The sequence below is a fragment of the Leptosomus discolor genome, chromosome 2 (assembly GCF_034619465.1).
Source record: "Leptosomus discolor isolate bLepDis1 chromosome 2, bLepDis1.hap2, whole genome shotgun sequence".
Taxonomy (NCBI): domain Eukaryota; kingdom Metazoa; phylum Chordata; class Aves; order Leptosomiformes; family Leptosomidae; genus Leptosomus; species Leptosomus discolor.
Window position 1 is genome coordinate 56195064 of NC_141392.1, and position 16441 is coordinate 56211504.

At 50.4% G+C, this 16441-nt stretch overlaps 1 protein-coding gene across 1 annotated transcript; it reads left to right on the forward strand.

The window, feature by feature from the left end:
• The first annotated feature begins 1765 nt into the window (after nt 1-1765).
• Nucleotides 1766-10922, forward strand: LOC147416001 (uncharacterized). Its single transcript, XM_086460419.1, has 4 exons — nt 1766-1841; nt 3218-6408; nt 7080-9008; nt 10809-10922. Exons 1-4 carry the CDS (start codon nt 1766-1768, stop codon nt 10920-10922), a joined length of 5310 nt encoding a protein of 1769 aa, XP_086316545.1.
• Nucleotides 10923-16441: the final 5519 nt, after the last annotated feature.

Genomic DNA, 16441 nt, shown 5'->3' on the forward strand with positions numbered 1-16441 from the left:
GAGGATACCAAGAAACGCAGCCTCTTGGTCCCACCAAACGCTGAAGAAGGATCTTGCCACTCAGCCAGTCACTCAGCTGGCACTTCTGGAAAAGCGCCGGCTTCACTTCAGTCAGAGCAATGCAACGCTACCCAGGAGACAGCTTAAGGCCCGCAGTGTTACTGTGCTGCAGACGACCTCTCTCCCTTCTGCTCAGTGGCACAGACACCCGTGCTAAGGGCCACCGGTATCGTACCTCTATTTCTCGGTTCTCAGAGCCATGTTTAATCGCATTCCTTGACAGCCCTAGGAAAGAAGCACGCTCGTGTCCCACGTAAGAGTCAGCACTGTGGTGTGGCACCGCAAGTTACCCTCCCCCTCTACTCTGCTCTGGTGAGGCCACAGCTGGAGTCCTGGGTCCGGTTGTGGGCCCCTCAGTTGAAGAAAAACTGGCAACTGCTGGAGAAAGTCCAGCGGAGGGCTACAGAGATGATGAGGGGACCGGAGCATCTCTCCTGCGAGGCAAGGCTGAGCAACCTGGGGCTGTTTAGCCCGGAGAAGAGAAGGCCGAGAGGGGGCCGCGTCAACGCTTCCAGACATCTCAAGGGCAGGTGTCAAGAGGATGGGGCCAGGCTCTTTTCAGCGGTGCCCAGCGACAGGACAAGGGGCAAGGGGCACAACTTCGGCAGGGGGTTGGACTCGGTGACCTCCGCAGGTCCCTTCCAGCCCCTGCCATGCTGCCAAGCCGTGTCCCCGTCTCGGCTCCCCACGCCAGCCGCGGCTTTCGGCGGGACAAGCCCACGCCGCTCCGCAGGCCCCGGCGCCGGGGGACACGTCCCTGCCCTCCCACGGGCTGGCGCACGGGCAGCGGCGGGAAAGCCGCCCGAGGGGGGACGGCGCCAACGGCCGCCCGCCGCCGGCGGCAACGTCACAACAACACAACAACAGCTCGCGCGTTGTCCCGGAGACGCCGGGCTGCCGCGGGCCAGACCCGCCCGACCCCCGCAGGCGGCGGCAGCCCCCGTCGGTCCCGGCGAGCCGTGAGTGCCGCTGCCCGCCGCCCTCGCCCCTGCCGGAGCCCAAAGGCTGCCAAGCGCCCGCTGGGAGCGACCCTTTCCCCTCCCGTCCCGCAAGCGCTGCTGCTGGGCGGCAGGCCCTGCCCCGCCGGGCGGGCGGCCCTCCCCGCTTTGCAGGCTTCGCCCCGTCGCAGGGCGCTCGGGAAGGGCCGGCTCCTGCCGGGACGGGAGGCTCCCGCCGGCGGTCGAACGCCAGCACAGAGGCTGTGGCCGGCGTCGCTGTTCGGGGCTGCCCGACAGCCTGCGCTCGTCCTCCTCCGGGGCTGCACCTCGGGGGCTGACCAGCCGCGCCGCCGCGGAATCCACCCCGTTCGGCGTCGGCTCCTTCTGAGGGGAAGCGCTCCTGGTCAGCCCCGAGCGGCAGCTATTGAAAGGTACCTCTTTTCTTCTCCAGCTCCGCCGCCGGCTGCTCTTTAGTCGTGTTTCAGCCTCCCCCAGACCGCCTGGTCTGGGCGCTTCTGGAGGCGGAGTTCTTCCCAAAGGGGGCGCGGGCAAGCAGCATCGAGGGAGCGTCTGGGCAGGAGGGGGCCTCTGGCGCAGCCCCCGGGCCAAGCAGGGCCCGCTGCAGAGTTAGAGCCAACGGAAAGCTGGATCTTTAAACAAAAAGTAAATCGCTCTGGGGAATTCAGTGATGCCTGTACGATGGAAAGCTGTCCCCTGCATGCCTTTGGGCATTGAAGCAGCACCTGTAAACTTCCAAGAAAGGGGCCATGCCTTCTCCCGGGAGGTTGCTGTTTGACACTGGTTATTATTTCTTGTGTTTTGTCATCTTAGCGTTCCAACAAGGTTGGTCAGAGAGAAGAGTGCCTTGCACCTCAGGGCCTTGCACTTTCACCTGTTGCACTAAATCAAGGCTCAAGGATAATGTTACATTGAAATCCGGGCAGTATCCAAGCCCAGGAGTCTTTTGGGGTCTCGAATGCGCCATGGATTTTTGTCTTCACGTGTTGTCCTGTTCATCATCACGCATGTTCACCGCACAGTTATGCCTACAATTCTCGTTATAGGCAAGGGCAGTTTTACCTGCTCGCTTTTTGTGTTTCAATGGCAGAACTTAAAGGCTCGGTGTCCTTGTTCCTCTGTGCTTTTTCCCTCCCAAGCCACTTACTTGGGGCACGGGGAGCTGGCAATTTTGTGCTCTAAGCTGGACATGTGCTGGCTTCTTAAGTGCTGCATTTCAGGGGCTTTAATGTATAGGTCAGTCTGTGAACTTAGGCAGCTCACGGCCAGAGGGAGCAATCCTACTGAAATTGTCCCAGCAAGACGGAGAGGGTGGTTGCTGGTGTCCTGAAGGGAAAACTCAAGCGGTGCTCAAGAAAGAGATAACGCAGACACAGACCTGTGAGCGATGGAGGGCAGCATTTCACCTGCTTGCCTAGTAACAAGGTGTTTCGTTTTAAGCCATGTGGAATTGCTGCAGATGAGGATTCTGTCTGGCCATAGTGGTGATGTGATGGATGGGAGAATCCCGAGATTCATGATCTTTAAAACAAGTACGCTGTAATGTCAGTGCTTTGGGGGTTACCGGTTTTCAGAAACGCGGGAAATTTCCCGTGGGCATTTTCACATCTTCCTGTTCTCTTGGGACAGAGCTGTAACGTCAGCTTTTCTTTCTCAGTCATCCTTTTGGGTCAGCACAGGATTTTGGGGTTTGGGTTTATTTGGTGGTTTGTTCCCCCCCGCTCCACCCCCTCAGAGGCCCCTCTCTGCATGGAAAGGATACTGAGCTTTGCTTCAGGAAGAATTGGAGATATTGTTCTGTATATTCTTTGAGTAAAAATGGGATAGAAATAATATTTGTTTTCTCATATAAGTTTCCCTTAAAGGAAGAGAAAACAAAAGACCAAAAAACCCCTGCAAAAGAAGGAAGGAGAATGAGAGAGTATAAGCTTGAAAGGTGCCTTTGCAAATAAACTTTAGAAAGACCCGTACAACGATATGAGGAAGGAAAGGAATTATAGTAATCTTAGACCAAGAACTAGTCCTTCCAAAAAATTCATATTAGCACCTACAAGAGGCACACAGATAACAGAAAAAGTTATGTTCAGGAAAGTTTGATAAAAACGAAAAAAAAAACCACTTGCATCTATTTATATAAAGGTATAACACAACATTACATTGAGACAGAAAGTAACTGGGGGTTTTTGTCGTTATTTACACAGCTGGACAAAGAGACCATTCCAGTGTACCTTTGAAGGAAGACACCGGAACTATGGAGACAAGTTCCTCTGACTCGAGCACCAAGGACACTGCAGGTGCTGAGAAAGAGGATGCTCGTGCAGCTACAGAGTCGCCGTCTTTGGAAGAAGACGCAGAAGACCACGTGTCTGAGCCACCGTCTCATGATCTGGGGTTTAAAAAGTTTTTTAAATTTGTTGGGTTCAGATTCACAGTGAAGAAGGAAAAGACGGGGAAGTCGGAACCCGTTCAGCTGCTTACTGTAAAAAAGGAAACACAAGTCCCTGAAGGAGCTGCCGATCAAAAGGAAGGCAGCTCAGAAGAAACGGCGATGCCTGAGGATGGACTCTCTGCAGCAGACCCCACCAAAGACCCAGTGAACAATGAAAAAACAGAAGACGAACCTCCTAAAAGACCCGAAGCACATGAGATTTGTTCTCAGTCAGCTGCCTTAGCCACTGACACTGCATCGCCGTTAAGGAAATTTTTCACTCAGGGATGGACAGGATTTAGAAAAAAGAAGAGCTTTAGGAAGCCTAAAGAAGAGGAACTGCAGTCTCCTACGAAAGAAGAGGAGCAAGAAAAGGAGGGGGCAACATTTGCCACTGAAACTGGTGAAAGGGAGGAACAATCCGAGTTGGAGAAGCAAGAGGGGGAGAGGAACGTGACAACAGTAACTATTGAAGCGTATGAGAAGGAGCAAAGTGAAGGTGAAAAGCAGGAGTCAAAAAAGGCTGTGGCAGCCATGGGCGTTGAAGCAAGTGAGAAGGAAGAGCTAATCAAGCATGATGAGCAGGGAGAAGAAGAGGATGTGGCAGCAGCAGTTGTTAAAGGAAGTGCGAAGGAGAAAAAAGCTGAAGAAGGCGATCGAGAAAGGGAACTGGTGGACGTCTCAGAAGATCTTGGCAAAAAGGAAGAAAAATCTGAAGGAGAGAAAGCAAGTGAGGTGACAGAGAAACCTCTATCCCCAAGGTCAGTGGCGCTTGTTGTTGGAGTCAAAACACTCTCTGGAAAGAAGCATAAAGGCAAAAGAGAAGAATCTAAGTTAGGGGGACCGGGTGACCCAATTCAGCACTTACCAGGTTCCCCAGACAGCCCAGAGGAACAAAAGGGGGAGAGTTCTGCTTCTTCTCCTGAGGAGACGATTGAAATTCCTTCTTTGGAACAGCCTGTGGATGGCGTGCAGGTCAGTGAAAATGAAGATGCTGCATTTTCAGATGTGGAGCGAAAAAGAGACAGTGTTAAGCCCTGGGCATTGTTTAAAAAGATGGTGACTCCCAAGAAACGTGCCAGAAGAGCTTCTGAAAGTGCTAAGACAAAGAGCGTTGCAGTGTCTGCAACGGAAAACGCTGTGGTTGATGAAAATCGGGGAGAAATGAAAGAAAATGGGATGGAGCAGAAACCAGAGAAAGCCACAGCCGTGCCCAAAGGAAAGGTTGACAGCTCTGTGCCCTGGCGAGCTTTTCTCTGCGTAGGTTCTTCAAAGAAAAGAGCCAGGAAAGCAGCAGCAGCAGCAGCATCTGATGAAGACATTGGCCGTGAGCTTGGTCAGGAAAGCCCCAATGCAGAAGAGCCTGGACAGAGCAAAGAAACGGCCACAGATGCAATTCTTAGCAGTTCTCCAGAGAGCAATGAAGGACAAGGGAATTCTTCCCCAGAACAAGCTGGAAGCCCATCCAAAGGTGAAAGTCTTTCAATGTGGAAATCATTTAAAAGGTTAGTTACTCCAAGAAGGAGGTCCCAAACCAGAATGGAAGAGAGAAATGGCGACTCTGGTGTGGGCTCTAGCCTGGAGCATTCCTCCTCAGATGATGAGCCTGGAGAAGGTGACTTGTGCATTCCATTTTGGAAACGTCTGCCTGGGCGTAGGAAGAAGAAGTCAGATGGAAAGCCAGAACCAACTGCTCCTAAAGAAGCAAGAGAAGGCCTGGCAGAAACGACTGAAGAAGATTCAGATATTCCAGCTGTTGTTCCTTTCTCTGAATACGAAGCAGCAGAGCAGGAGAAGATGGAAGCCCCACAAGCAGAAGCTGCTGAGGCGATGAGAGAACGAGCCTCAGAGCAACAGGGAGCAGAAAAATTAGAGGAGATCCAAGGAACGGAACAAGGCCAGGAAGGGCTGGTCCATGCAGTTCCTGTGACTGTTGTGGAAGGGGAAAGGGCAGTTACCAGTATTGAAGAAATGTCACCATCTTGGATATCTGCTGCTCTGACAGAGTGCATTGAGCAGGCAGAAGAAGAGGCAGAGAAGGAAACTGAGAAAACACTGGAATCCGATGATACTGTGGAAGAAGCAGAGTCAGCTGCAAAGGCAATGCCAGAGGCGAGAAAGGAGGTCAGCGATGACAGCACAGCCAGTGAGCTAGAGCTGACCTCAGAGGCAGTGACAGCTCTGGAGGAGACAGCAGAAGCTTCCTGCGCTGAAGAACCAGTGGAGGTGTCCCTTGCTGAGGAGACGACTGAGATGGTTTCTGCTGTTTCCCAGCTGTTAGAAACCCCAGATACTACAGAGGAAGTGACACCTGTCCAAGAAGTAGAGGCCACTGAACAAAATTTGAAAGAATTAGACAAACAGACGCAAAAGGTTCTTCACGAAGTTGCTGAGAGAGTAAAGTCAGCAGAGGTAGAAGAGCTGGTTAGTGAAAGGACCATGAGTGCAACTCTATTTGCAAGAGTACAAGGAATTGAGTCAGAAGTGAAAGATGATGCTAAAGATGGGAGTGTTGTAGGCCAGGAAAGTGTTTTGCTGGAACAGTGCTTGGAAAAAGGAGCACACCAAGAGGATGGCCTCCAGCCCCAGGGAGGTGCAGGGAGCATTCAGAGCGAAATCGGAGCTGAAGAGAGTGTTCTCCAGGAAGGTTCAGGGAGAAGTGACCTGCCTGCTGCAATGAAAGGAAGCACAGAAGGATGTGAAAACGTAGAGGTATTGAGAGATGAAAGGCAGTGGCCGGCACGTGAAGAAGCAGCTGTAGAAGACCATGAAGAAAGCTGTGAAGGGCAGAGGACAGCAGAGGAACCTTCCTCACAGGCCAGAGACTTTCACAGCACCCAAGCAGTTACACCCAAGGAAGAGCCGTCTGCAAAACAGGAGCCTGCGGAAGAAGAGAAGCTGCCCGCAACAGAGCTGACAGCAGATGAGACGAGGGAGGAGTGTGTTCCAGAAGCAGAGACTGCAGTAAGTATTACACATAAGACAAAGGCTGATTTGCTAAAGGAAGAATCAGCAAGCGTTAGCTATTATGCCAAATTTAGAAGCAGCTTGTGGCAGTATTGCTGTCAAGGGTGTTCCTTGTGCAGCCTGACGTGACCAAAGTTTGTGTCCAGTGAGACACACACACACACATGGATGTCCAGAAGCAGCAGCCACCAAGGCTTGCATGCAGAGCGAGGTGGATGGGATCCCTAGAGTGATGGAGTGGGAGATGGTGTGCGTGGATCCAAAGATGCCGGAACAGCTGCCAGTAGGGCTCCCGCACAGCGCAAGGTGACTGTAGGTGCTCTGTGAACACCTGAGGTGCCGATGGGATCCATATGGTAGCAGACATAGCGGATGGTCCCTTCAGTTGTCGGCAGAGCTACGGTTGTAGCTGAGGTACCTCTGCAAAGGGAGGAAATGAAGTGGCCCCGCTGTCTCCAGCTTTAAATGCGCAGGCGGGTTGGATGGGGCTTTGAGCAACCTGTTCTAATGGAAGATGTCCCTGCCCACAGCAGGGGTTTGGAACTAGGTGATCTTTAAGGTCCCTTCCAACCCAAATCATTCCGTCTTTCTAAGATTTTTCACCCAGGACATTCCTGGTCACTCCGTGCTCGTACCCTTTTTGACAGGTCTGTTGCAATTCTCTGCAGGTGCAGGACAAGAGAGGGGATGAAACCACTTCCTTGGGGCTTACAGCTGAAGAGCCTGTGCAGCTTGAAGGAGAAGGCAAAACCCTCCCTGTGGGACCAGAGGGCACAGAAGCAGTTGTCACTGGGGTCCCCGTTCAATCTGAAAGACAAGGTGAAATTCCTGACTTTGACGAACAAGCTTGCACTAAAGGAGTTCCTAGCAGCACACCTGCCCAGAGAGAGGAAGAGGAAGACGATGCTGTGCTCGTTGGAGTGAAGAGCACAGAAGCCCCTGTTACTGAGGTTCCACTGCAGAATGAGGAAGAAGCTTCTGCCCTTCCATCAGAAAGAGTTGGCTCAGAAGCAGCTGCAGATGCCGAGCAGAGTGTGAGGGATGGGGCTGGCAGGCACATTCCAGCAAAAGATTCTGTGTCCATCCTAGAGGCACAATGCAGAGCAAAACCAACGGAAACTGCTTCCCAGAGGGATGAAAGCGAAGGTGGCAAAACGGAAGGTGGTCTGCTCGAAGCTGGAACACACTTGGAGAGTGATCCCGCCGTCACTGAGCCTCCCGCAGAGACTGGAGTGGAGACTGTATCTAGTTTAGCATCAGCATGCTCGGATATCCCTGGAAATGGAAGCACTGTCCTCACTGACATTAGTGGTACGACATGTGATGCAGGAAACAACTTCTTTGAACAAGAGACTGTGGAAAAAGAACAAGAACTTGTAGAATCTTCAAATTGTCAAGGCTTTCAGAAAGACGAGAACAAAAATGAGCAATCGACGGACAGAGCCAAAGAAGCGTTTGAATCTGGAAAACGGGAAGCTATGAGAGGTGAAGAACGTTCAACTGCTGTCCAGCAAGAGGTTTTAGCTGTGCAAGAGGAAGGCTCTGACTCAGCCTTCCAACAAGCGGAAAGCTTGGAGGCTCTGCAAGTGCCTGTGCCTGTAGCGGCTGCAGGCATTGAAGAGCATGTCATGGCAGAAACTGTAATGCCTGCAGACACGCCAGTCGAAACTGTAGAGCCCTTGGCAACCCCACCAGGGCAAATGGCTTCTGGTGAGGTCCTGGTTACTACTGTTGCCTGTTCAGGCTGTGGGACTGCAGAGCTTGGCAGTGCAGAAGCACCTGAGCCTCAAGTAACTCCTGCTTCTGTGAATGGAATATCGGAGGGGCAAGAGAGGCCCCAGAGCACAGGGCAACCCGAAGAAAATGGTATTCCTCCAAGTGACAGTCTGTCTCTCACCTACACAGAATTTGAGAAGGATGTTGTTCAGTCTTTGACAATAGAGTCCCAGAGTACAAAAATTGTATTGAGCGCCATCCAGACGGCTGTTCACAAACTTGCAGAAACAGAAGAGTCAGCTGCCTTGGAGTCAGAGCAGCGCCTTGAGTCCATAGAGAAAAGCCCGTCAGATACAAATATAGCTGAACTTCTGGGAAGTGCGCAGGTGGATCTTCAGCTTCCAGTGAAAGAGGAAGAGGTACGGAGTAAAGAACAAGAGCTCCAGCAATCAGGAACAGTGAAAACTTCTACCTTAGCAGAGTCTGCAGAAATTCATGCCGCTGTAGAAAAAACCAAAGACGTGCTGTTGACCTCAGAGATACTGAAAGATGGACCAAGTCAGAATTCTTTAACAATTGTGACTAGCCCTGAAGATGTTTCGAGGGCGAGTGCGAGGCTTCAGAAATCAACACTAGAACTGAGTACTTCAGAAGATTCAACCAAAGACCCCCTAGACATCTACCCACCAAAATTAAGGGGAAAAGAGGTTGGGCCGATGATGGAAATCCCAGACCAACATACAGGTCAGCAAACACGCAGGGAAAGTGAGGAAGAACGCGACCCACCCATGGAAGATGGGAAAACACAGACATGGGAGGATGATAGTTGCCAAGAAGGGAGTCCACAAAGTCGGAACTCAGTGGCTCCTGAGGCCTTGAATGTGAGTAGCATTTTCACTCAGCAATGTCTTTCTTTTTCCAAAACAGTTTTGGAGTCTCTCAAACTGTTGTGTCTGTAATTTTTTCTTATTCTGAGGAAAGGCAGCTGCTCCCCAGGTTAACCAACAGGCCACAGATATTTTTTGATGTTGTGGGATTGGGTTTTTTTTTGTCTTCTTGTTTTACTGCCTCTCTCTCTGGCTACTGAACACCTTGTTTCTTTTCTGTACAGCTACCCTCACTTTAATGGCTTTGACTTGGCTTGTAGTTTAGTGTGATACTTCTGGGAGGCAGAAAACGTAGTTTCTAGTTTTCCTAGATACGCGCTCATCCGATACCTGTTTAATGTATTTGATTTAATCCACAAAAAACGCTTCCTCTCTAAGGAAGCTCTTTTTAATATCCTAAAGGATGTGAGTGTTGCCTTCCATGGTAAAAGTGGAGTGCCTCATGTACCAAAGCTCTTTGCATTTCATGGAAATCTGACTCAGGAAGGTACAGTCTCTCCTTAAGATATTTACTGTATTGCTTGACTAAGGCACGAGGCCTTTCTGTCTGTCCTTGAGAACTGCTTGGGAAAAGAAGATATTCTTGAGAGAGTAAGTTGTCATTAATAAAGCTTTTTTATTTACTGTGGTCTTTTCTTTCAGATGTGCTAAGCATCCATGGGGCATTTGAGAGATGCCAGTCCTAGAGAACAGCTGACAATCCTGCAAGAGAACCAGGAGCTTTATTCACTACCCTTTGTTCTTGGATGTTAACATCTGCTCTTCTGAAGACCTCACCTTTTTTGTCATTTTTATTAAAAAAACAATGCCTTTAATGTTGGCTATATCCACCCATGTGTTCCATTCAAAGGTCATTTGCCTCTGCCCAAAATAGACCATTTAGACTGGAGATGCCCGACGGAGTGAATGGACAGACCACTGAAATTTTGTGCCACGGTTATTACCGTCCCGTCACTGAATGCGTGTCCTGTCTGTCCCATCTCCTTGAATGCCTTCACTCATCGCTGAATCTCCCTCCCTTCTTTCTGCAGTCTCCCTTACCCCCCTCCCATCTTCCGTAGCTGCCTTGATTTGACCTACGAGTGGCTGTAGATGCCGCTCGTCTTGTGTGTCAGGGGGAAGAGGAGGGCTGACTGACGAGAACGCACGAGACTTCTGGCCAAGTAGCAGACGTGCCGTTAGCAAACTGCAGGAACTGGATCACGCACAAATCCTTGAGCAAGATGCTCAAGATTGCTGCATTTCGGTCCCATTCAGGTATCTCTATCCATCCTTCCGTTGGTTTTGTGCGGGCCTGATTTAGTCAGAAATTCCTTCCAGAGTGTAGCTTGAAAGGAGATTGAGAATACCCTTCTTTTGTTGTTCCAGACTTCAGGTCTCAGGACTGGACTGTTATGTGTTGAATATTTATATGTATGTCTTAAACCCAGTTCTGATTTTAATATAAAGCTATGATACTTCTGTACTATTTAGGCGTACCCTGAAATGAGTTTGTAGAGTAGCCTGGAGAGGAAATGGATAGCATTGGAGCGGAAGTTGATAATGTGTAGTTTCCTATTTATTGTTCCAGGATTTTCCCCTTGTAAAAGCTCTCAAAAACTTGGCTGTCTTGCTTTGAATATTTATGTGTATATCCTAACCCCCACTCTGATTTTAATGTGGAACTATGATAATGCTAAGGACAAAAGGAGAGCCCTGACCTGTGTCAGGTCTGCCAGTCACTTCCACTCGCAGGCCTGCCCGGTTCCTGAGAACCCTCCACACTGACGCTTCCCCGTTGTCTTGCTCCTGTAGGAACGCCAGTGGTACCGCAACCCTCAGCTCGCCCCGCTCTCATTCCAGAGTCTGCTCCTTTCTGGTCCCTGCCCCACCCGACCCCCAGCCTTTCCCCACACCTACGCCATCTAACACCCTTCCCGCGCACAAGCTTCCTCCTTTCCCAGCCCCTGCCTGAGCCTCTTTCCACCCCAGCATTTCTTTCCTGGCATCCTCCCCGCTCCTATCAATTGCCTCTCTTCACTGAAGGGGGAGTAGGAAGGAGGGTGAGGGCTTGGTGGTGAATTCTACCTTGGATTGCAATAAGCTGATGAGACCTTAGGGGTGCTGAGCTCCTCAAAACCTTCACGTAAGGTGGGTTGGACTGACAACAGCTGTAGACCAGAATGAGCAGGGGGATGGAGAGATGGAAAGAAGTCCCAAGAGCGAGAGCCCTGGGATGTCTGTCCCCAACAGGAGTTGGTCCTCTCTCTTCTCGTTTACATTAAAATCAAACACGGGGTACCAGTCCGTACTTTCAGCTCTGATTTCTGAAGTGAAGGTTCCAGATGGCACTTTGTGAAACCGATGCCCATCGAGTTGAAGAACAGCTTGCTATCCTACCTGTATAGTAATTTATTTTGAAACCAACTCCTAGCGTACAAATGCTCTTGTTATGGCAGGTGCTTGCCTCTCCTGGAGGCTGCACCTCCAGCAAGCAGTGTGACTGATTGCACTGGTGTGATCGCACCACCTGGTGCTGCCTTGCGTGGAAGCATCCAAAGATTTTTCCTTACCTCAGAGCGAATTCTACAAATATTTAAAGCCGAGCAGCGTGGTGTCAAACAATCCAGTCTATCTCTGTCCACCGTCAGCCGCAGCCTTCCCCCCGAGCTTTGGGCAATTCCAACAACCTCGGTTGGTTTCCACAGGTTTAAGTTGGCTTGCAAGTTAATAGTGCTCTTAGTAACACCTCACAAGTGCAAACTTGGCCGAATTTGTACAAATGTACATTAAGCCATATTGCAGTAACTGCAGCAGGTAAAACGAAATAACAACAGCATGACCTGTGTAATCCTGATTCTTATGTTAGTAGCTCCGAAGCTGTTAATAATACGTAAAGTTAATTCTTGTCTGAACCTCATTTAAATAAAGCTAGCTTGACCACAATGTAAATTGTCTGTTGGTAGTAAGTGGACAGGCGAGTGCTTTAGCTTGCCTGTTTTCTCCATTAATCCAGGGCCTAGGTAAGCGATGCAACAAACTCAACTATAAAACAAATACAAAAGCTTCTTGTCACTGACAGCTAAGAAACCCGAAACCACGCTAGTAACTGACAGTGCACCCGAAACCACGCTAGTGGTGCAAGGAGCATGCCTCCGCCTGAAGATACCACTTTGTTCCAGCATATTGCTTTGGCCTCTGAAACTCTCACTTGAGACTGTGACTCTGGCTTGCGCTTCAAAGCTTGAAGCTTTCTCTAATCCAATGTACTGGGTTACCAAATCTGATCTTGTGTTTTTAAGGTAGATTTTAATTGATTAAATAAAATGCGACTACACATTTGTTCTAACGTGTACGGGGTGTTATTTTCTGATGGTTGTTTTATCTTCAGAAGTTAGATTTGCTCCTGACAATTCCTTGGTGGTTGACTGACATTCAGCTTTTGATGTGAATTAAAGGAACAAATTACAGAATTAAACTGCAATTAGGATGGACATTTCTAGGAAATATGCATATTTCAGAAGAAGTAATAAAAATAAGGTGCTTCAGAAGACTGGGAAGAAAAAACCTCTCCATTAAATTCAAGCTAGATAACAGTATGGAGTGAGCCAGAATGAAAAATGAGTGAATCGTATGCCTTGCCAGTGTAACTGAAGTATAAAAACCCCCAAGAAGGCAACAACATCCATGTCCACAAAAAATCTGGCAGAGAGTAGTAGATTGAGGACCTTAGGTGCATCCCTGGTTATCTTCTAGGATCCCCCACTTCTGCTTAGCTGGGGTTTATTCCTCATGGCTCCAAAAATCCGGAGCTGCTTGTGGTTTATGTTCACAGAGCGAGGACTTCAGACATTACTTTTTTCCAGCCATCTTGTGTTCTCTGGCTAAGCGTGTTTAGCAGCATTTGTATCTCAAAAGACTTGCGTAGGCGCACACGTGAACTCATTTTGTAGAGCTACACGTTTGCCTTCCTATCCCAGGTAAGTTGCTACATCCGGTATCTGCAAATACTTCCCTGCACTGGTCACAGCAAATGCAGGGATGTCGAAGCACTGCACGATGCCTTTCCCTCTTCTTGCTTTCAGAGCGTGTCAGAGTGAAATGAGTTGAAAAAAAGGGAGTGCTTTTATGGAACATTAACTTGTGACCAGTTTGTGGCAACATGAGAAAGTCAAACGGCTCGCCCAGAGCAGCCAGGGGAAGCAGGACGGCAAGCAAAGAGTGAGAGCTTCCTGGGGGCTGCAGATCCCGCTCTGCACAGACGAGTGGGAAACAGAAGAGGAAAGGTGGGAACTTGTTTCTTCTCTCCCTTGTGTCCTGTCGCCAGAAATACACTGCACTGGCGATGGAGCTTACCTTGTAGGTACTGGGCTTTCATTCTCTCTGTCCTCAAGCCAGCTGCATTTTAACCCAATATGCTGTTCCGTGCTGTGACCACGGGCTGCTCCTCCAGGCCGAAAAGTTCTGAACCACTCACTGCAAACCCCCATCGTTAAAAAAACACACCCAGCTCCCCAAAACCCCACACAAAACCAAACCAAACCAAACCAAACCCAACAACAACCCCAAATGAAGTGAGTTCCCTCTGTACATCGTGGAGAGAAAACTAGCTGCATAACAAAGAGAGGCCACTGATAAATACTTGCCTGCAGCAGGTAAAGGCTTTATAGGCTCAATGCATCTCTATGATGTAGTCCTTTTTAATGAAAATGTTCATAGATCCATAGGAACACTTGAAGCCAGAGTATCTTCACTTCAGACATAAGTTCGTCTCTTCAAAGGAAGACTTAGCAATGAACCAAAGATGCTGTGAAGCCAGTGCTTTCCCTTTCTGCAAGAGGAAAGGGGGGTAAGAGTTTATAAATCTGGCTAAAAGCAAGAAATAGGAAAGTCTCTGGACAACTGATTATCATCTGGGAAGTGTGAAGTTGACTGTAGCTTTGTTTTCCCCCTCATTACCTGCTTTCTTGAGTAACAGAGAGGGAGACACCAAAACCATCTAACCGGCTCCTGTTCTAGACACAGGACACAGGCCAAAGTTTAGAAGGCTGTGTTTGCAGTTTAAATGAGCTGGACCAAAATATTAGTGATTCTTCAGGGCAGAAGAGCTTAAAACAGACTGGTGACTGAGCAGTGCTGTGGTCATCCTGTCGAAATATTCGAACGAAAAATCTACACCTCTTTTTGATTCTGTCGTGAACTCAAAATGTAACCAAACCATGGGAACAGAGTTTCCCTACAGGGAGAAGATGCTCTGGTTTTTAGGCAGAGAAGATTAAATAGGGGGAGTAGTAGTGCTGATGCTTGGAGAACTGACGTCGCTCAGCTCTTCCTTGGAAGGCGGCGCTCCAGGCTGGAGGAGCAGCTGGACAGCTGTGTGCTCTCTCTGTGTGTGCGCGCATATGTTCATGTCCCATTGGCAGGACATGCTCAGGCTCCCTCTGCTCCCTGGGCCTGGGGAAAAGGGCCTGGGGACAGGGACCTGCAGGTGCCGCACTGAAGCCCAAGCACTCAGCTGCCCTTGGCCATGCCCTTGCCTGGCGTACCCGCGACACAGGGAAGTGCCGGGGTTTCTGCCCCGCTGAAGTTTCTCTGCCACCTGCGCGCCAGCTCACGGCTCTCTCCTGGCAGCAGCGCATGGAGGACACAAAAGACCCCCTCGAGGCTCGTTTCCCCTTCCCGTCCTGTTCTCCTCACTCAGGGCCAGGCGGACCTGTCATGCCTGGGCATCCGAGGGGCTGCCCACTGAGGACCCTCTTCTTCTTTGTTGCTCTCCAACACCACCTTCTGCCTCCAACGTCTCTTCCTGCACGAACTGGATGCTCAGAGCCAGAGCAAGGCTGCCCTTTCTCCACAGTGGCAGAAGCTTCAAGAGCAGTGATGCATTCTGGAGTTTAGGAAGCTGTCTGGCTCTCTCTCACCCTTCGGAACACCTATTCCCATCTACATTCCTATCCCTCTCTCTCTCTGTCTACCTGTCTATCTATAACTACCCGACAGTGCCCACAGTGGGAAAGACAGCTACTCATCCAAGGCCCTCCCACAGCACAGAGTGTCCTCGCTCAGATGCTGAGGACAAGGGCAGGCCAGTGGCAGTGAAAGTGTCATCTCCTGCCTTCTGAACGGTCGAGTGACACCAAGGCCCCAACCTGGTCCTGGCCAGCCCTGCGTGGCAGGTGCGACAGCGTAAGGAGATTTTTTTCTCATCAGGGAAGACGCAGAAAGGTCCCCCCTTGTGTCCCTGCCGCTGCAAGCGTCGCGACTTTGTGCTTTGGAGTGCTCTGCAGCCCAGCGTGCCCAGGGCTCTGCTCCCTGGGGCAAGCCTGCTGCAAGGCAGGGGCTGCGCGAGTCCTTTCTGCCCCCTTTGGCCGTCCTGGGCAGCCCCTGGGGAGAGGAATGCTGTGACAGAAACGCTCTTTGCGGGGTGCAGCGCCTGCCCCTGTGAAGGGCTGCCGCCCGGCCAGCCAGGACACCTGGGTGGCTGCACTGGTGGAACTGCACCATCTAGTGCTGTCTTCTGCAAGCTCACTGCTTGCCCTGCAGCCAAAAGGAGGCTCAACTGCTTTCTCACCAGTCCGCAGGGAGAGGTGGAAAGGTGTAGACCAGACTTCCGAGCTGGAGGGCAGCAATATGCCAGCTTATCCCAAAAAGCCTTGGGCAGCAAGTCTGGCAGCAGCCGGGCAGCTGAGGCTCTCCTGCTTCCTGGGGGGATAGAGGGGACACCCGCAGTGTGACGGAAAGGAAGCAGAGGGAGCACCGGAACCGTTAGCCTTAGCCGGGCTGAAGTGGTAATACCTTCCAAGAGGTCCTCCAGCGTATGTTAGCAGATACACCAGTCTCTCCCAGAAATGATCCAAACCAGAGGAGAACCGTGGCTAAAGTAAACGTAATGGAAAAGAGCTAGTCTGTCTCTATGCAAAAAGAAGAAAGCAAAACGGGGAAACAGAGGAGCACCCGCAGCCACCGCTGAGCACAAGTGGTTATGGAAAAGGTGTTTAGATAAAGAGCAATCCCGTTGTCAGTTAAATGCGCCGACAACACCTGCTGACTCTTTGGGATAGTCCCCTGGGATCCGTACCCAGGGATGGTGGTGACACAGTCCGACTTAAGCAAGTAATGACTAAGGCAGAGGATTTTAGTGGTTTCAGCTCTGGGATATCCACATCTATCAGCACTGACCCCAGACCATGAATACCACAGAATCACAGAATCATTAGGTTGGAAGGGACCTCTCAGATCACCTAGTCCAACCGTTGACTTAACACCACCATGCCCACTGAACCATGTCGCCAAGAGCCGTATCGACACCTTTTTTGAACACCTCCACCTCCACACACGGTGACTCCAGCACCTCCCTGGGCAGCCTCTTGCAATGTTTGGTATGCTGAAAACCGAGGTGGGGGCTTGATCCTGTGGCAGCCCAAGCGGATTCAAGTCCCGAGCTGATG

Coding starts and splice junctions, on each gene's coding strand:
- LOC147416001 (XM_086460419.1), top strand. CDS start 1,766: ATGCCTTCTCCCGGGAGGTTGCTGTTTGACACTGGTTATTATTTCTTG. Junction 1,842..3,217: donor CATCTTAGCGTTCCAACAAG/GTTGGTCAGAGA, acceptor TTATTTACACAG/CTGGACAAAGAGACCATTCC. Junction 9,009..10,808: donor TGGCTCCTGAGGCCTTGAAT/GTGAGTAGCATT, acceptor TTGCTCCTGTAG/GAACGCCAGTGGTACCGCAA.